Source organism: Panthera pardus, unplaced genomic scaffold (genome assembly GCF_024362965.1).
Source record: "Panthera pardus isolate Hobbes unplaced genomic scaffold, ASM2436296v1 HiC_scaffold_19, whole genome shotgun sequence".
In the NCBI taxonomy this organism is placed as follows: Eukaryota; Metazoa; Chordata; class Mammalia; order Carnivora; family Felidae; genus Panthera; species Panthera pardus.
In genome coordinates this window covers 24,927,276-24,946,770 of record NW_026526754.1, presented here as the reverse complement: position 1 = coordinate 24,946,770, position 19,495 = coordinate 24,927,276, and the positions used below count along the sequence as shown (strand labels likewise).

The following is a 19,495-nucleotide window of genomic DNA, read 5'->3' as shown; positions in this document are numbered from 1 at the left end:
CACAATGCCCAGGACGCGAGGAGCCCCCTGTACCTTTCTCCTTCTTGGTCTGGGCTGGGGTGGGGGACCGCGAACTGGCTGAGGACACGGGGCTGGCCAGGTCTGCGTACATGTCGTCTGAGTCCACACTGTGCACCGAGCTGCTACTCGACGTGGCGCTGGACACCGAGGAGACGCTGCTCACGCTCAGGGACCTGGACACACACAAGCACGTCTGCACCCCCGCGGCCGTGACCGCACGACGGCCGGGGGCGAGAGGCCACGGGGGGCCGGCAGCGGGTCCCTACGTCCACCTTCCCCAGTCTCGTTTTGAGGCACGTGCACCCACAAAACCCGAGACTTCAGGGGCTGCTCGGGTGGTTTAGAGGCGCCACACGGCGGAGGGACGCCCACGTCCCTGAGTCGAGGGCCCCCTCGCGCTAATGCTCAGCCGCCCCGTGTGCCGGGCAGGGTCGTCGAAGCAGGAGCCAGGCTGGCAACGGCAGAGCCGAGGGCCCGGGTACCGAGGCCCGAGGAAGGGGAGGGCTCTGACCCGCAGTCACGCCGCACACCGGAGCAGGGGCCACCCCGGCCCAGCACGGGACTCAGGGAAGCGCGGGACCGGTGGCCCGTCTCGCAGGCACCCACCGCTGCCCCCACGGCTCCCGCCACGAGGACTCCCCACGTGGCAGGCCGCGGAGTCCGGTCACTCTCAGAAAACACCGACCAGCACTTCCTAGGTCCTCAGACCCCGAAACGATCAGGGGAGAAAGGGAGGACCCAGTTTTGCTTAAAGACTGGGACTTGAAACCTATTTTAGGAAGATGTGGGCAAAAGGAGAAACCACCCGCTGCCTACAAACGAAAGAGAAAGTTCGATTCAGGAACCCGAGCGCTGGTCTCACACGGTCTTCCCTCCAAACAGCTTAAGAGCAGAATTCTTTCCCGCTCATTCTTTTCCCGGATTTGGTCACAGGCCGTCCGCCGAGCGCCTCAAGCATGGGGTGGCGGGGAGGGCTCCGTGCTGGCCTCGGGGCTGCCGGCCAAGGTGCCTCGTCTTCTTGGTCCGCGTGCTGCCCCACAGCACCTCGGGGGGGGGGGGGGCGGGGGGGGGGGGGCGCCCGGGCCCGGGGGAGGAGGCAGCCAGGTGCGCGGGGCCGGGGCCGGAGAGGCGCGGACAATAACCTGGATCTGGAACTAGAGCCGCTGTAGCTGCTGCCGCTGCCGCTGCCGCTGATGGTCCGCCTGCAACACACAGAGGCGGTGCCACGGCCGCCCGTCCCTCCGGTCCCCACCCCCCCACCCCCCCACCGGTCCCCCGTAGCCACAGGCCCAGGCGCTGCCGCTCTCCCCTGAGTGGGCGGGGCTCTGCTCTTTCAAGGCTGGCTTCTCCACAAAACAAGGACGCCAGCCTCTGCTCGAGCCCCCCAGCAGCTCTCTCCAGGGGACTCCTTGGTGTCGAGGGGGCGCCCGCGTCCCGCACGGCCACACCTTCCCTCTCAGGGGCTTGCGCCTCCCAGCGCGCTCGCGGGGAAATCGAGGGCCGGCAAGTCCTCGGCTCTGGCACACAGACGCAGAAATCTCCAGAAGGGTACCCAGAAGCCCGTTCGCTTACCTCCTGGGGGGGCTCCTAGCTGGCCGCTCTCTCCTCCTGGCTTCCGAGGGTCTCCTGGCTTGGCGGGCTCGGGGGCCGGAGCGGTGGTCTTAGGGCCTGCGGTGGGGCTGGAGGAGGGGCTGGCTTCTTCATGGACTTCTCTCTGTGACAGGAGACGGGGGGAGGGTCAGACCCGGCCTAACAGGCGGGGACGGGTCCTCGAGGAACCCTCGAGAACGACAGCTGGCGCCGTGCCTGCTGGGGATGCCCATCTCCGGGCTGTCCCCGGGCCCGGCTCCGCTCAGGCGTGGGGCCCGCACTGCGGGAGGGGGAAACGCTCCCAAGGGCTGGTGGCTCCCGTCAGTGTGGGGGAAAGACTCTGCCAATCGTTTGGGTGGGGCGAACACTCAGTTCAGGAAACGAAGTCCGGGCAAAAAGCATGCCGCTCGGCACAGCGTCGGGGGCGAGTCAGGTTCGGTGCGGGCCCGGCCGGGGACAGCCTCCCGCGGGCCGGCGTGTCCGGACTGCGGTGGGTGGCCTCACACGTTTTGTCAAGTACATCTAGCGGCCACAACTTGGACGGACGTGGTGCCGCTGACGTGAGTTATCCCTCGACGCCATTCGCGGTTAACGCTTTAAAAGCAGGCTACTCAGGACTCGCTCGCCAGGAGCGTCCGCGGCGTGGGCCGGCCGACGGGCACCGAGGGGTCGGGCGGCGAGCAGGCGGGGCCCCTGTGCTCAGCCGCGCCCCGGCCTCGCCCCGCCCGTGGGGCCGACCCCACCACTGGCCTCCGGGACCCTGCGGCGCTCGGAGGGAGCCCCCTGCGTTCGGCGGCGGCCCTAGGCACCACCCGCCGGGTGGCGTGGTGCCTGTGGCGCTCCGCGGTGTCTCCCGTTTCCCGCGCTAGTCCCACGCGCCGGGAGGAGCGAGAGTGAACGGCGAGCCCGGGGTGGCAGGCTGCCCCCTTCCGCGTGTCCCGGACACAGCCCCGGGAGGGCGATGGAACCGCCTCTCCCACGGCCCGGTCTCCTGGCGCCGCCGCCCGCCTTCTAGGACCTCACTGGGGCCTCTTTACAGTGGGGGTGGGTGGGGGGGTGGGGAGAGGTGGGGAGAGAGGGAGGCAGGGGAGAGCGCGGAGGCCTGACCCCCGGGGCACTTACCCTGCTTTCCCGGGAGGCGGGGCCGGCTCCCCCTTGGTTCTGACGGAAGGTCTGTGTGGGAAGGCGTTGGGGACGGGGACGGGGACGAGGAAAAGGACCGGGACCTAGAGAGCAAACGGACACGTGAGGAGGGAGCACTGCGGTGCCTGGTCCCGATCAAGGCCAGGGACGCTGCCTGCCTTCGCAGAAGAGGTCACGGCAAGTCTCGGCCTCGGATTTTAAAACGGCTTTGTTCCCGGTCCTCTCCTCAAACAGCAGCGGGAAAAGGAGTCACCAGGCCGGGGGTCCCGCCGCCCTGGGAGCCGTTGGTGGGCGGGACAGCAAGGACACACACAGCCGACCTGGCCCGGTGACAGTGGTGGGACAGAGGGCTGCGTGAGGGAGCCAGGCACGGAGGCCCGGGGCGGGGGCGGGGGGCAGGGGCGGCTCCTGCCGGAGGACACTCTGAGACAGTCTCCGACGTGAGCAGCGGGACGGGGGGCGCTGGCCGGGAGGCTCTGAGGCCGGCCAGGCTGCCTCCTCCGTCCCGGGACCCAGCACACCCTCCCAGAGGAGGGAGCCTCCGAGAGGCTCCGGGTTTGCCAATTTCTCCCGACTTGGAGACCGTGGCGCAAAACGTGCGACATCTTCGGCCAAACGGGCAACAGCTGAACACCTCGAGCCCCTGCGGTCACCGCACGGCGGTTTTACAGACAGAGGCGCGGACACGTGCCGCACTCTCCTGTCCTCACGCTCGCTCGGCTGGGGCCGCCCACCGTGAGAGTCCAGAGGGAAGGCCTTGCGAGGCCACACGGCCCCGCGCCTCCGCCTGGGGCGTCCTCAGAGGCGCTGCTACGGAGCCCCGGCCGCTACGGGTGTGCACGGGGGAGGGGTCTGCGGGCAGTGGGCAGCAGGGGTGTCGGGCAACCCGAGGAGGAAGGTCAGGTGGCCAAGGACGTGTGGCTGATTTTGTGAAAACGGCGTGCGATGTCTACATTCGTGATGTGAGAAGATCCTGAAGCCGACGAGGGAAAACTGGGCCTGGGACACAGGGCTGGTCCCGGGGGGTGGCTCTGCTGAGCTGGGTGACAAGGACGCCTCACTGCACCGCGGGCCTCCTGCCCATCCCCCTCAGCGCCTTCGAAGCCCCGCAGAGGAGACACCGCAGGCGACATCTTGCCCTCCTGGCACCACTAGCACTTCCAAAACTTCCCAATCTCTCAGCGGGGCTCAGGCCCACAGCTCACCGTGGCACGTGTCCTAAACGAGGCCACACACACAGATTCTCGCCACTGACGCTCTGGATGGTATCCTTTCCGTCTTCTACCTCTCCTCCCACGGGTAGCCCTCCCTGATTGCCCCGTGACCTGCAGCCTTCCTCTGTACCCCTCGAGTACAGCTTAAAACCCCTGGCCACAAGGTTGTGAGCCTCAGTGCCCACAGCTGACCCTCTAGACACCCTCAGAAACAGGCTGCCTTTCTTCTCTTGGCTGCACAAGATCCGACGTCCACAGAAAACAGGCCCCACGTAACCCACCCATCTGTCCTGCACTCAGGACTACATCTCGACCATCGGGTCCGGTGGCTCCAGCGATCTCCCAATGCTGCTCTAATCATCTCTGTAAGTGCCCCGAAGCAACCGTTTTGCCAGGAAGGGGCGCCACCGTGGGAGCCGACCAATCTATTCCAAGAACGCACGGTGATACGCTTCCCAAAATGAGCGTGTACATGCGTCTGGCCTGTGTGTGGTCCTGGTCAAGGGACTGGGATGACGAGGTCTCTGGCCGCGGCCCGTCCAGGGGTGCGGGGCGCACCCCGGGTGCTGTGCAGGCCGCTGCACGGGTGGTCCTCCACTCCCCACCGTCCTGTGGTCTTGGACCCCTCCTCTCCTAACTGAACCCCGAACGGGACTAAGGAAAGAAAGGGAGCCGGTGGGCTTCCCCCGCCAGCGCTCTGGCAGGCGGGATGAGGCAGAAAGGGCCTCAGGCAGCTGGCATCTGCCCACAGGCAGGAGAGGGGGGCGGCTGGAGCACACGCCACCTGCACTGGTTAGGGAAACAACAGCAGCGAAACAGAGCCCCAGAACGGTCCCGTTTGTCATGCTGACCGACGACTTTGTTCGACACAAACGACTGAAGAATTCCCTAAGATTCCGGAGCCTGTCTATTTTCAATGGGGAAATACACCTCTTGTGTGATCTTTCCAGAAGCGTCCAGCAGAACTTCCTGTGACGACGGAAAAGTTGTAACATCCCCAGACGGGGCTCACGCACAGCCCAACACTCCGTATCAGAGTGAGGATCGCCGCACGTGGCTGCGGGCCCAGCGGACAGAGCGGATGGTCGGGCCGTGGCCCGGCCGTGGCCTTAGTTCCCACCAGGTCCGAGCCCGCAGCACCCACCCCGTGTCATCTTGCCTCGTGCCCTCCTCAGAAGGCGGCGTGAGATGCACGGCCTACGCCGTCCGAGAACAGCCGAGCAGCCTGGAAGGGCGCCGTCAGACAGAGGCCGCGCCCTCGGGCGCGCGCACTGGCCGCGTGTGGCGGCCGGGACGTACCTGGAGCGGCTGCCTGAGAACGAGCTGTGTCTGGAAGACCGGCTGGAGTAGGAGCTGTAGGAGGAGGAGCGGGAGCGCGACCGGGACGACCCGGAGCCGGAGTAAGAGGACGGACCGCGACGAGGACCTGCAGTGCCGAAGACAGGAATGCGAGTGGGGCCCGTGTGCCTCGGCCCGTGGCCCGCCTCCCGGTGCCGGCCCGCTGGCCTCGCTGTTGCCGGGTGACGGCTCGCGGGCCCCGGGGGGACGGAGCCAGCGCAGGTGGGCCCACGCGTGCGGGAGAGCACGTCTGACCTGCGCACATGCCCACGTATACTTATCGGCCCCTGGCGCACGTCACGAGAACCCCGAATCCACCAGGACCTCTCCGGTCTCCGTCCACACCGCAGGCTCCCCCCACGAGGGGCCGCACCCTCGTCTGTTTGTTCAGACCCGGTGGACACACAGAAGCCCCAACTCACAGCAAGAGAGGGGCTGACCTCTCTGCCCTCACCGGGTCCGTGCTCCCGGCTGGGTCGCCAACATCCTGGCCGGTCTCAAGTGTCTATTTTGGGGGGCGTGAAGCCTTTCTGAGGCTCCGAGCATCGGTTCTGTTTGCCGCTGACGCTCTAGCACCCCAGCTTCTCAATAATCTCGGAACAGACGCCCCTGCAGTCCCACTGACTGTCCTCAGGCGGGGGCGGTGTGGCCATCCGGTGGTGCGGATGAACCAGCTTAACTCCGACCAGCCGGCCTCCTTACCTGGAGGAATTGGAGGCAGAGGCCGACGAGGCGGATGTTTTCCGACGCCTTCGTGCCCGGCTGGGGGAGACGGACACCCCGAGTTTCTTCTTGGGAGACTTGGACCGACGCCAGGGGTCCTTCCACTCGTCTGCTCGCTTCACCTGCGGGCCGGCAGCGGTGGCCTCCTTCTTTGGTGGCTCAGTTTGACGGCTAAAATCACAGAGATGTTAGCAACGCTGGGACCCCTTCCATGAAGGCGCCGCTGTTTGGTGAAGGGAACCTTATAAGGGGTGAGATCATGGCGTGAAGTACCTTATTCAAGGGAAGCCTGACAAATAAAGGGTTGCCTATGGGGGCGGCAACAGTCCACCGACAGCAGAGCTCGCTCCGTGAACGGTCTCCCCGCACACGCGTCCTTCCTGGGCAAACACCCATCTTTCTCCCTCAGGACACCTAACCACATTGGTACTTACCTTTTCGGGTGTACCTGCTTCCTGACCTCCTATCTTCCCCACCCACACTACAAACTCTGGGGAGGACAGGGACAGAGGTGGCCCATCCAACATGCTCTCTAGAGCTGGCACGCAGGTGCACAACAAATGCTTAATTTAAGGGTAACGAAGCACTTTTTGTTTTCACGTGCATTAGAGATTTGACGAATCATGAAACTCAAGCCTTAAACGGTTCGTTTGTCGTCTGAGTTAGGTTTAAAGAGGCTGGTTTAATTCACCCAGAGAATATCCTGATCAAAGCCAGAGAGGGAGGGTGGCGGGGGGAGGCAGTGGCCCAGAGAGGGGTGCTCCTCCGTGACCGCCGTTAACGCAAGCGTCAGGACTGAGGGCTAGCGGGCCAGGATGAGGGACCCTGCCAGGCCCGATGAGCAATCGCCCCCAAATCTCAGCGGGGCTGCATCCGTGGTAACCACAAGTGGACAGAAGTCACCTGGAAGGGAATCAAGGCTGAAGTGTGACAGCCACACTCTGTGGTGGACGGCGGGCTTCCGGCAGAAGAACCCGGGAGCCCTCCTTAAAGGCGGTGGGAGGTGCTGGGCGGCTGAGTCCTAGACGGGTGAGCCCGTCCACGCCACCCAGGAGCTCGCGGCAGAGACAAAGTGGGAGAAGGGACTTCGGCAGCCCAGCTTGGGAGGAGGCCCAGCACCGGCCAGGGCGCCCTGTGCCCACAGATACACCCCACAAACCAAAACCTCCTCCCTTAATGAGGAGCCAAAGTATAGGATCCCAGACAAGTAGCAGTTGTGTGCTGGTCCCGGGATATAGTTCTTTATTAATTAAATACTATAAAGTTCATTTAAAAAACACAGAGAGTACAAACAAGGAAATAAATAAAAATCCGGTCCTCCCATTTTCCAGAGACGGCCAGCATCTCTTTACGCCTCTGCGCTCCCTTCCCCCGCACTCGGTCGGCCGCAACGAACACTCCCGCGTGCACTCACGCCCACTGCACCCATGACCCGCCCGGTGAGCGCTCGGCTGCAACGGGGCGCCTCCCCGTGGCACCTGCTGTGCAAGTGGGGTCTTCCCGGACCGTGTGATGACGCGCGCCACATGCCACGTGCCACAGAATTCCAACATTCCTACACCGTCGGCTGTTTCTAACCTATAATGCTAAAATGACCCCTTCTACGTTCACGGACAACTTGTTTCTTCTAAGAGCAGACTCCTGAGAAGTCGAAACGGTGGGTCAAAGGAAATGAACGTTTTACAAGCTAAGTATCTTCCCCAAAGCGACACCAACCTGCGCTCGCTCGGCAGCGTGAAGGCGCCCACGTTACCTCGTTCTCACCGTGCGGGTTCCCGTGTTACCAGGGAAACACAAGATAAACCCTCAACGTGGCAACTGCGTACGTGGAAAGGGCTCCTGGTGCCTGTGGCGGCAGCTGGGGCCGGAAGGCCGGCCCCCGCGCCTCCTGGCCACCCTGAACTCTGGCCGTCGGCCTCACTCTTGGCCACTTTTCTGGCCAGTTCTTTATGTGGGAGGGAGCCCTTCACGGTCCCGCGTCTGTCCCCGGCTACTGGCTCTCAACTCTGGTGGCGGCATCGAATGGGCTCCTTCTCTTTCCGGCACACGGGTCCCGCTCCACTCGGAGCCGCCCTCGCTTGTGTTTTTCTTCTGGGTGATCTCGAGCTCCTTCCTTTCTTTCTTGTGTTAACAGTCCACTCTTTGGTGTGCCCGGAGTTGCGGTTTCTGTCTGCGACGCGTAGGGCAGAGCACAAGGTGGCGTGAGGGGACGGGGCCCACGGCGCCGGCCGGCTTCTCCGCCAGCGGCTCTGGGATGCGGGGCCACCTCTGGTGTGCGTGTCTCACTCTCGGGGGGCCGCTGTCTCGTAACCCGGCTACTCCCCTCCCTCCAGGATCGTCCCCCCGGGAGGTGCACGGTCCAGAAGCCCCGACGCTCCGAGTTCCCCAAGGTGCTCGGCGCGTGCCGCCCTCGTGCCTGCAGACGCTGTCCCCCCACCGGGCCTCCCGCGGGCGTGTTCCTAAGCTAAGAGCATCTTGCCATTCACCCAGGCCTTCCCTCGTGGGGGCCGTTCTCTTCATAAGACGTCCTGCCTTTTCTGGGTAGACTTTCAGCTGCTGCGGAGTCTCCACCACCAGCACCTGAGCCTCTCGGTTCCACTTGGCTTTGCCGTGACCAGCATCCAGTTATCTCACATCACGATACATAAAAACCGTCACCTGCCGGCATCTGCAGAACCACCAGCGGGTTTCAGGTCTGCTACTTGCGAAGGCTCCCGCAGCAGAAGCGAAAACCGACATTTAAAACTGCCCTAAGGACACACTAAATTGAAGCATAAAATCCCTGTTTTGTCGGCCCCAAACCCCGAGAGACAATGCCACATAAGCTCGTAAGCGTGTCCTCCGAGGAAAGTAATCCCGGGAGGAAGCAAAAACCTGTCGATTCCAGCCTGTCCCAGCTGTCCCGGCTGCCCCAGGCTGCCATCACCTTTCCACGTCCTGTGCTGCTCTCATTCTAAAAATGCAACAGGAAACAGAACACCTTGGTCACCGGGTTTCCATGAGTCATCGAACGGCCCAGCTTGGCCGGTTTGCGGCCCGTCTACCAGGGGCAGCAAAGCGGCCGAAAAAGGGACAGGCCTGTGACGCTGCCGTGACTGCACCGAGGGCCCCTGCTGCAGTGAGCAGAGAAAGGACAGAACACTGATCTGTCTCCATCACAGCACTGAGGTCACCGAGCGGAGGCCAAAGCAGACTCCCGTCCTCTTTTAGAGTCAGTGTTTCTTGCCAGGGACACCCTTTCACTCACACTGGGGTGACACTATGGGCTTCACAATGAGCTGCCCTTCAACAGTGCTGGAACGGGGCCTGGGGGCGCTGTGGGGGCCTTGCTTCTGAAGGGCTGGATGCCTGGTAGTGACCCCATGAAACCAGGGATCCCCAAACTGTGGCAAATGGGGGTCCTGGTTTTAATTAACTAGTACACAAACAACCATTTTTACTTCTGACTTTATTTCCGTAGTGACTCACTAGGACAAATGATCTGGCCTGCTTTACGGAAATGATGTAAAGTTTCCTTTTTAGACGTATTTAAGCTTAAAAAGTGAAAACCTCAAAAAACGTAAGGAGCACATGTGGGACCTGGACACAGAAAGCCGTGCAGGTGGTGCAAGAATGGAGCAGTTTGGGGAGCACGTTGAGCCAGGGGTCCCTTCTGCAGACCCCCCACGTCAGACACTGCTGAGAGGGGCCGCGGACTTGGGGACCCAGACCGGGAAGAAAGGGTCTCAGGCCTGGACACAAACCTGGAACCATCAGTTTTGATGGCAAGTGTTTTTGGGAAAATGACCGATGAAGAGCTCACAGGAAGTCCCACTGGGAGACGTGCACAGGACACTGGGGACGGCCGGCAGAGGGCGGACGAGGCATCCCCAGACTCCCATGCGGGTGGGCACGTGTGGCTAGGGGTGACAGCAGCCACCTGGTCCACTTTCCTTCTTCACCGTTTCCTCTATTCTTTGTAAGGTTTTCCAAACGTTCCTACGCCGTAACGTTTCACGTTTGTTACAGAGAAACCCCAAGTACTAAAGATTTTTCCACTCCTGCAGAGAGAGCGGTCTGCTGTACGGACCCGCACACACTCTCGGAGTCTTTATCAGTGCCCTGCTCTCACCTCTCATGGGGCCTCAGAGGAGGAAGGGGCCCCGAGCTCTGGGCTGCGGTGGGCAGCACACGGCGGGCAGAGGAGTCCGACACAACCCAGTCAGTAAGGGGGCAGAGCCTGGGCGGCCGGCTCTGAAACCCTGGGCAGCAGCGCCCCTGACACGGGGCCCATGGCGGCTCCTGTGCTCTCAGAGAGAGGCCAGGCCCCTGAGGATGAAGCCCCTTTCAGAGAGTGCCGACACCCCGGAAGAGAGAGCGCGCGTGGCCTGGAAAACAAAGGACCTCGCGGAGACAGAAAGCAGCGCAGAACTGCCCCCCCCCCCCCCCAGGCTTGCGACTCAGCCCAGGAACAGGAACAGGAACAGCGAAGTCAGCAGGTGACTGGGGAGGCCAGGCCCAAGTCAGGAACGCGCGTGGAATTTGCATAAAGCCTTCCCAAGGGAGAGGGGAAGCCAGGCTCCTGTCCCTCCGCCGAGGAAGTGGCCTTCCCAGCACAGCTACAACACAAGCTTATCTTCCGGGTACAGAGCCTTTGTTCAAGGCCTCGGGAGACGCTCCAAGGAGCAAAGGTCAGCCGTACCAGGACTGCCAAATGCCCACGTCGGAACACAACACGACACAGGGGCCCGGGTCGACTCCTGACACGCCCCGTGTCTCACACGGGCCACAGGGGTGTGAGGTGGCGGTGACGTAAGAGGGTGACGGAACGGGGTCTGGAAACTCCGAGCTGAGCGGCTGCCAAGCGTGGGCTCCAAAGCGGAACAAGGTGAAAGCAGAAAGGTGTTCTTCTAAAATCAAAGGGCTAAGTCTCTAAAAAGGATCCGGGAAAAGGGAACCGCAAGTCACCTAACTTGTTCACACTCCTGTCTGGGAAGGTCACGGTACCTTCCGCGGGAGGCGTTCAGCACGCCTGTGCTCCCGGAGCCTCTGTGGGGCCTTATGTGGAAGCCTGCGCCGTGATCACCCTCCTCAACACCGGGCAGAAGCCACCCCCGGCGGTCCATGTGCTTCTGGGAGGGCGCTGGCCCGGGCAGGGGCTCCCTCCCTCCGGAACGCCCACCTGCAAGGGAGCCTGCTCCCCCCCGCCCCTCCCCGCCCGTGCCCCCAGCGCGGTGCCCGCACAGGACCTGCCGGATGCTGCAGCACAGGCCGCTGCATTCCCGGTCTTCCAGGGGAGGAGAGACAGAAGGGCCTACGGTGATGTCACGTTCACCCTCCACCTCTGAAAACGCACTCGAACCTAATCAGGGACAAGTAAACCCAGGGACACACAAGCCCTGTGTGCCCCGACATGAACTTCTGGGGGAGCAGAGGACAAAGCGGGCACACAGCGATGCCCGAGGAGGCTCCCCAGCGCCTCTCCCATGTCACGGCCGCACCCGCGTCCGTCCGTCCCTCCCCATCTCCCACCCACGCCAGACATCCACACACACCTGAGAGCATGACCTACTGCCATCATCTGCCTTTTCGTACTCAGCAAATAGCTGAGCAAGTTCTGGATGACTCAGCGGGGTAGGCAGTCAAGAAGCTAAAAACCAGGATGCGCTTTTCCTCAAAGATACCCCGGACGTGACTTTCTCAGAGCCGAGCAATTCAGCCGTGCCCAGGACGGACGAGCGCCGAGATCAGAACGGGGACATGAGGGTTAGGAAACCCCCAGGGGAGCGCCTTGCCGGGAGACAAGACCGAGGACGGTTTCGGAGCTGAGCCTAAGTGCCGGGGAACCAGCTCGGAGGTATCTGCGACGCCGGGCTGGTCGCGGAGCATGAAGCGTCACACGGCTGGGAGCGGAGCGGGAGGCCAGGTTGTCCGGGTGTGGTCGTCGGCACACTCAGGCCACGACTTGTCATGTTCAAATTCACGAACCCGACAGAGTGTGCCACGGAGGCCGCGGAAGGTGGGGAGACACCGCAGCGGCCGAGGCCGGGCGTCGGGAGGCCGGGCAGATGGGCACGGGCGCTGGCCGGGCGGGAGCGGAGCGTCCCCAAAAGCGGAGGGAAACCCAACGTGTGGTTTTTGCGAATAAAGGGGCAACCTGAGCTGCTCAGACACACGCAGGGCGGGGGCCCAGCTGCAAGCCAGCTGCTCCGGGCCGGGGCGAGTCCAGAGCAAGCCTCTGTGGGGGGCTCACAGACCCCCCGATGTGCCTCTGACCGGACACTGACGGGCCGCGCACAGGCCTCTCGCACCCCGAGACGCCAAGGACCCCACTGAGGAGAGCGTGGGCTTCGGGGAACGTGGAGAGGCGGGCAGGTTCCCTCCCAGGAAACGAGGAGTGTGCCATGTCACCCCAAGGGGCACCACACCTCAACTGTGCGCAGCTCTCGCGGTAACAGGCAGTCTGGGCAATCCCTCCAGGAAGATGTCAGCTGCTATTTTTATCTGGGATGGCCTGAATCTGCCTGTGCCAAAGCACATCCTCCTGACCCACCTCAGCCCCGCCCAGAGCACACCCACTGGCTCGGCTGTAAAGATTAGAAGGTTTCACAAAAGGGGTTTCCCTCTATTTACATAGACGCGTCCCATACGACTGCTTACGAGGTTCCAGTCTAGTCTCTAAATAGCCCAGATGCAGGAGCGGCCAGGGACCCCAAAAGGCACAGTTACAGAAGGCCAAGCTAAATGGAGAGGGACACATCTGCGCACACGGTGACACCGCGTCTAGCCTGCGAGGCCCAGCGTAAAGCTGGCAAGAAACCCCGACAGCTCACCAGGTGCCGTGTCAGAGCAGACCAGCTCGGGACGGGCGGGGGGAAGAAACCGGGAGCCCGGAGCGCCACTGCCAGCCCTCACCCACAGCTCGCTCAGCCGCGCTGCGTGCCCGTGCCCTCTGCTGGGTGGCGGGGGCTCTGGGTTTAAAGCGCCCGCGCCGGCTGCAGACAAGACGGGAGAGCCACCAGCGCACGGAGTTCATCGCCTACCCCCGTCACGTCCACCGGGCTCTGCGAGGACCAGGGCGGTGCCGCATCCGCTCCGGCACACGGCCCCCCTGGTGGCACAGACGAGAGCTTCCCACCGGACTCTCTGAACGTGACCGTGTCTGTTTCCTATTTCAGACGAGGAGAACCCTTTCTGTCCAGCTGCTGCTGTAAAATCCCCAAGCCGTCCTGGGCTAAGTAAACAAACTCTTCGACGACAGGGAGATCGCACAAACATACTACCGCGGGGAAATTCAGCTTCCTCCCGAAGAAGCAGTCACACCGGCTCTGGCTGGTCACAGGAAAAGGAAATAGGAGGGCCGGGTTGGAAATTCTGCTCTGGTGAAACCCTAGCCCTTCGGGCCGGTCGCAGGGCCAGCAGGGTTCCAGCCAGAGTGATCAAAGACGGGGCGCAAGACTCCCCGGCACCAGTGAGACAGGCTGAATCCTAACCAAGGGACAGGGTGCACGTGTCCCTGCCGTCAGCAGAAGTCCTGTGGGGGACGGTCCGCAGGAGCGAAAGTGAGAGTCCAGGCAAGAAAAGGGGGGGACCGTGAGCCCAACAGACGGGAGCAAACCGGGCAGAAACAAGTAGAGGGCACGCCTGCCTGGTCCGGTGAGGAAGCTGCACCTCCTTTTAGGAAGAAGCCACTCAGTCGCGCCTCCTGAACCCGCCCTGCGGGCTCAGCCGTGTTCTCACTGACCTCGGCCCTCACCTGCCGATCCTGGGCTGTGCCAACGCAGGCTGTGTGTGAGGCCGTTCCGCACAGGCGTCTGGCGCCCGGGGGCCACGCCGACACACAGCACTGCTGTTAGCGCAGTCTCGCTGGACTCGCGTGGGCACCTCCTCTGCAGGGGTCGGGCAGCACTGGGACCGGGAACGAGGGGCAGGCGGGCGTCTGTCCCAGGAGTCAGTCACAAGCACAGACAGACACAGCCGCCGGCGCAGCTGTTCTCCCACGGACTCTCTCTAAAAGCACGCCCTCGGGTATAAAAGGGTCCCTGTGCCGGAAGAACAGACCTCCAACTTGGAAGAGCTACCTGGCTTCCTGGAGACGAGCAGGACGTGTCAATGGAGGGAGTGGAGGGAGGCGGTTGGTCGTCAGAGCAAATAGGAGCGAATTCGCTCATAAACCAGCAAACCACGAGAACGGACTTGCTGATGTGATCTGGGAGTCCACACATCCTAGACATCATCTGTCCATCTTTCTTGTGTTTCTCCTTCTAAGACCAGGGATGTGGATGTGCACGAAAACAGCCGTTTCACGAATCTGGAAAGCAGACTGAATCAGTCCTCTCTGCAGAACTCAGCCTATGATTCTGTCCACCTTACAACACTCACGGCGGCAGACGGGGCAAAACGCAGGCTGCTACCGAATCCAGAACAACTCCACAGCACCATCGAGGGTCTGCGGGCTCCAGCTCCGTGCCGGGCTCTGAGACGGGACCTGCTGCCACGGTGCCCCCCTGGGGATCCCACTTTGGAAGGCAGCACAGGCTAACAGAGATGCGAAGAGCACAATGTGACATCGGGGAGCGACGACAGCCGCGAGGATCCAGCAAGCAGGGAGCGAAGACAGGGGTGGGTGGGGAGGCCCCTCTGAGCGGCCATGTCGGAGCAGAGTCCCAGAGACGCCGGGGCCCAGCAGGGGCGGAGGGTGGCCAGGGCCCAGGCTGGACGAAGAGCGCAGCGGTGGCGTGAGCAGAGGGGTTTCCAGGGACCGAGAGCAGGAAGATCAAAATCAAGCTTTGCGCTTCAAATGAAGTGACGAATTTCACGGGGAGGTAAACGGCGGTTCCGGCAACATAAAGATCCGTCACAGCGGTCTTCCAGAGAATGAACTGTTTCTGCATCTAGGGCGTGTGATTCACTCTGAACGTCCTGTCGAAACATCGCTTTGCCCAATGTTAGGAAAGTATGAAAAAATACAGCGAATTTAGTGAGGGCAATTCATCGCCATGTGGAGGATGGGAACAGTCAAGGCTGGTGCTCACACGGACTGTCCTGCTGCGGCCAGAGTTGACCGTGAAACCAAAGACGACGGTCCTGAGGCTCGTTGTCAGAAACACAGCTGCGCTGACACAGGGACGAGATCTACGGGAAGAGCTCAGCTTCCCCCACCAAGGAACTGTCACCAGTAAATGAATTCGGTACAAAGGACACAAATTCAACATACAAAAATCTGTTGCATTTTTATACAGTAACAACATGAACAACAACAACAACAAAGAAAACAATCCCATTTACAACTGCATCAAAAATAAAATACTTAGGAATAAATGTAGCCAAGGACGTGAAAGCACTGTATCCTGACAATTGTATGAAACCCATGAAAGAAATCGAAGACTCCACAATTAACGGAAATCTATTCCGCGTTCACGGATCGCAAGGATGCAGAAGAAATGTCCACACCACCCAAAGCCAAGTACAGACTGGAATCCCTATCAAAACTCCAAGGGCAGTGTTCACCAGGAATAGAAAAAACAACTGTATGGAACCACAAAAGACCCCAAATAGCCAAAGCAATCTCGAACAAGAACAAAGCTGGATCAAGAATCTCGCTTCCTGATTTCGAACTGTATCACAAAGCTTTAGTAACCAAAACTGTATGGTATTGGCATAACAACAGACACGTATCAGGGCCCCTGGCTGGCTCAGACGGTGGAGTGTGCGATCGGGGTCGTGAGTTCAAGCCCCACGATGGGCACAGAGACCGCTTAAGGCAGACAAACAAACAAACACCAGACACAGATCAATGGGACAGGACGGAGAGCCCAGAAGTCAATCCATGCATATATGGTCAATTACAACAAAGGAGGTAAGAAGACACAAAGGAGAAAAGATGGTCTCTTCAATAAACCATGCTGGAAAAACCGGACAGCCACATACAGAAAGAAGCGGACCCCTGTCTTACACTGCACACAAAAATAATTCCAAATGGATCAAAGACGCGAAGTCCAGAAGCTCCCAGTTGGAAACACGACAATAAAGCTCCTCGATGCGAGTCTCACCCACACCACGGGCAACAAGACCAAATGTAAACAGTGGGACCACACCGGCTAAAAAGCTCCCACAAAGCAAAGTAAATCATCAACAAAGTGAAAGGACAGCCTACAAGAGCGCGAAAAAAATACTCGCAAGCCATTTATCAGGTGAGGGATTAATATCCAAAATACGTAAAGAACTCCTACAACTCAATGGCAAAGACCAAAGAATCCAATTTAAAAATGGGCAATTGCCTGACTAGACATTCTCCAAAAGAAGACAGCCAGATGGCCAACAGGAACGTGAGAAGGCGCTCAACATCACTCATCACCAGGCGACTGCAAATCAAACCCAAAATGAGGGATCACGTCCCGCCTCTTAAAAGGCTGTCATCAAAAACACAACTGGTAACAAGCGTCAGTGAGGGTGGGGAAGGGGACCCCTCGTGCACTGTCGGTGGGAATGCAAACGGGCGCGGCCGCTGTGGAAAACAGTATGGAGGGTCCTCAAAAAACCGAACACAGAACTACCACGTGATCCAGCAACCACTTCTGGGTAAACGTCCAAACGAAACGCAAACAGAAGAGACGTCCACACTCCCGTGTTCACCGCAGCCTCCTTCTCGAAGGGAGGACGCGGAAACCAGCTGAGCGTCCACTGGCAGATGAAGAAGGTGTGGAGGAGCCATACCATGGACGGTGATTCAGCCGCGAGAAAGAGGGACATCCTGCCATTTGTGAGAACGTGGACGGACCCTGAGAAACTACGCTCGGTGAAGTCAGGCAAAAGAAGACTTCTTACTGTATATTCCTAACTTACACGGAGAATCGAAAAGAGCCAAACATCTAGAAACAGACAGGAGAAGGGCGTGGAGGAAACGGCAAGATGTTGGTCACGTGGTACAAACTTCCAGTCGTGAGACGAGTCGGTGCCGGGGATCTAGGGTACCGCGGTGGGCCCGCGGTTGAAATACCGTATCGTGTACCCGTGTACCTGAGATGCGAGACAGTTCTGGGATGTTCTCACCACACACGTGAGGGAATTATGTGAAACAATATTGCTGTTAACCAACTTCACTGTGGCAACAATTCTGCAACATGTGCACGTACCCGGTCATCACATTGTATACTTTAAGCGTATACAATGTTACGTGTCAACTATAGTTCAGTAAAACTGGAAAAAATATAAAATACAAGGCTCCCGCTAAAAAAATAAAATAAAATAAATTAAGAAAAAGGCTGATGTCATCAAGAAAGCAAAACCACCAACTGCACAACGGGGGAGCACACGTGCAAGTCAGGTGTCTGACAAGGGGTCTGTACCTAGAACGTGAGGAACTCCTACAACTCAATAAGACGGCCTAATTAAAAGACGGGCAAAAAATCTGGATAGACGTTTCTCCCAAGAGCATATACCAAGAAGCACATGAAAAGAGGCCCGGCGTTTTCATGACTAAAATGGCTTTCAGTGACGAAAGAGGTCATTAGTTACCAGAAAACGTAAACCGAGCTGCGATGAGCTACCGTTTCACACCCAGTGGAAAAAAATGGGCAAAAGCAGATAATGTGGAGACAAGTAGAACACTCACACGTTTCCGATGGGAACGTACCATGGTGCAGCCACTCTGGAAGATTCCAGAAACTCCCCAGAAGGCTGAACACAGCTATCACGTGACCCAGCAACTGCACTCCTAGGCGTATACTCGAGGGAAATGAAAACCACTTCTGCAAAAACGCTTGCACACGATGCTCGTGTTCATGACAGACAAAGGGAGAAACGACTGAAAGGTGCACTGACGGGACAGGACGGGTAAACGCAATGTTGTCCGTGTTCCCCACGACGGCATCGTCTTCGGCCGCAGAGGCACGGACACGGCCACCCTGCGGATGTGCTTCAGAGATCACGCTGGGCGGAAGGAGCCAGTCACAAGAGACCGCACGCTCTGTGTCCAGGATAAGCACACCCGTGTCTGCCAGGAGCCGGGGGGCGTTTGGGGATAACGAGGGGTGACTGTTGATGGGCATGAGGTTTCTTTTTGGGGCACAAAGGGCCTTAAAGTTGTGGCGGGGCCACCGTTCTGAATATTCTGCAAGCTTACAATATTCTGTACACTTTAAACACGGGCACTGCGGGGTGTGTGGATTGCCTCCCGTTAGGCTGTCAACACAGACACAGACAAAGCCCCCTCCAGCTCCGGGATCTTCTCCTGAGGACCACGTGTCCGCCCTGGTCCTCAAACACGCACGCGCGGACCCTGAACCGGAAGGGCACGTCCTCACTGCCCGCCCGGCCACCACCCCGGCAGCTCCCGCGACCGGCACAAAACCACAGCCACCACCCGGAAGACGGAGGACGAGCGAGGGGGAGGCCGGCCGTCCACGGCGGGGGGCTCGAGGTCCGGCGCTCCGGCCGCCGGAGCCACCTCCCTGGCGCCGTGCCAAAGCGGCGCGACCGGGAATTCAGAACTTTCGCGACACAGGGTGGTGACGGGGTGCGCTGGGGTGCGATCCCGCCGGGACACGCACGTTCCGGGACGGGCCGGCACCCACTCATCCCGACACACCGACCTTTCTCCAGCGAGGATTCTGGGGCTGTGGCCGGCGGGCGCGCCCCCTCCGCTCCGGGGACCCCACGGGGGGGACAAAGCCCAGAGCCCAGGGGCCCACGACCTACCTGGGCGGCTGCGGGGAGCGGGGCTTCGGCTTCTCCTTCTCCTTCTCGCGCTCCTTCTCGCGGTCGCGGTCTCGGTGCTGGCGGTCCTTCTCGTCGCGCTTGGCTCGCTCTCTCTCCCACTCCTCCTTCCTCCGCTGCCGCTCCTTGTCGCGCTCCCGCTCCCGCTCGCGCTCGCGCTCCCGCTGCCGGCGCTCCCGCTCGCGGTCCCGTTCGCGCTCCCGCTCGCGCTCCCGCTGCCGGTTCTCGCGCTCGCGCTCGCGCTCCCGGTCCTGAAGCCAAAGACACGCGCTGGGCGGCGGCCGGCAGAACGCGGGCGGCGGGGAGGCCGCGGGGGCCACCTCCCGCGCCGGCTCTGTTCCCCAGGTCGTCCCTCCAGGCACCGCTACCCGGTCCGCCAGTCGCCGGGGCCGCCCGCCACCCCCCTTCCAGGGGCGGGGGACAGCGCGGGGCACGGCCCCTGCTTTCCGAGGCACAGGCCCTCGAGCGCCTTCCGGAACTATCGCTCAGGTCTCCTCCATCCATCTGCTCTAGTGTTCAAAGTTAAAACGGGACAAAGCCCAAATCACAGCACGGACACGGGTTTTGGGTTTCAAGTGGCCTGTGAGGTAACGAAGTGCGCCCCTGCCCTGCCACTGGCCGCAGCCTCGGGCGTGGTGGGGGACAGAGGCGGTGGAAAGCGGCTCCGACAAGTCACTTCGACCTTCAGGGAGACCCTGCCTGGCAGGCCGCACCTGTACCCCCACAGCCCGGGCCCACCCTCCAGGCCAGCAAGGCACAGCTGGGGGCGG

General features: G+C 60.9%; 1 protein-coding gene across 1 annotated transcript in view; it reads right to left on the bottom strand.

Annotated features, from left to right (window-relative positions):
- ZC3H18 (zinc finger CCCH-type containing 18) overlaps positions 1 to 19,495 on the bottom strand; it is a 59,429-nt gene that overhangs the window by 3,576 nt on the left and 36,358 nt on the right. Inside the window, 11 exon segments of the mRNA XM_053906748.1 lie at positions 34 to 194; positions 1,164 to 1,223; positions 1,594 to 1,639; positions 1,642 to 1,686; positions 1,689 to 1,735; positions 2,734 to 2,794; positions 2,797 to 2,837; positions 5,268 to 5,377; positions 5,379 to 5,394; positions 6,009 to 6,200; positions 18,708 to 18,976. Of these exon segments, the coding sequence (XP_053762723.1) occupies positions 34 to 194; positions 1,164 to 1,223; positions 1,594 to 1,639; positions 1,642 to 1,686; positions 1,689 to 1,735; positions 2,734 to 2,794; positions 2,797 to 2,837; positions 5,268 to 5,377; positions 5,379 to 5,394; positions 6,009 to 6,200; positions 18,708 to 18,976 (1,048 nt within the window).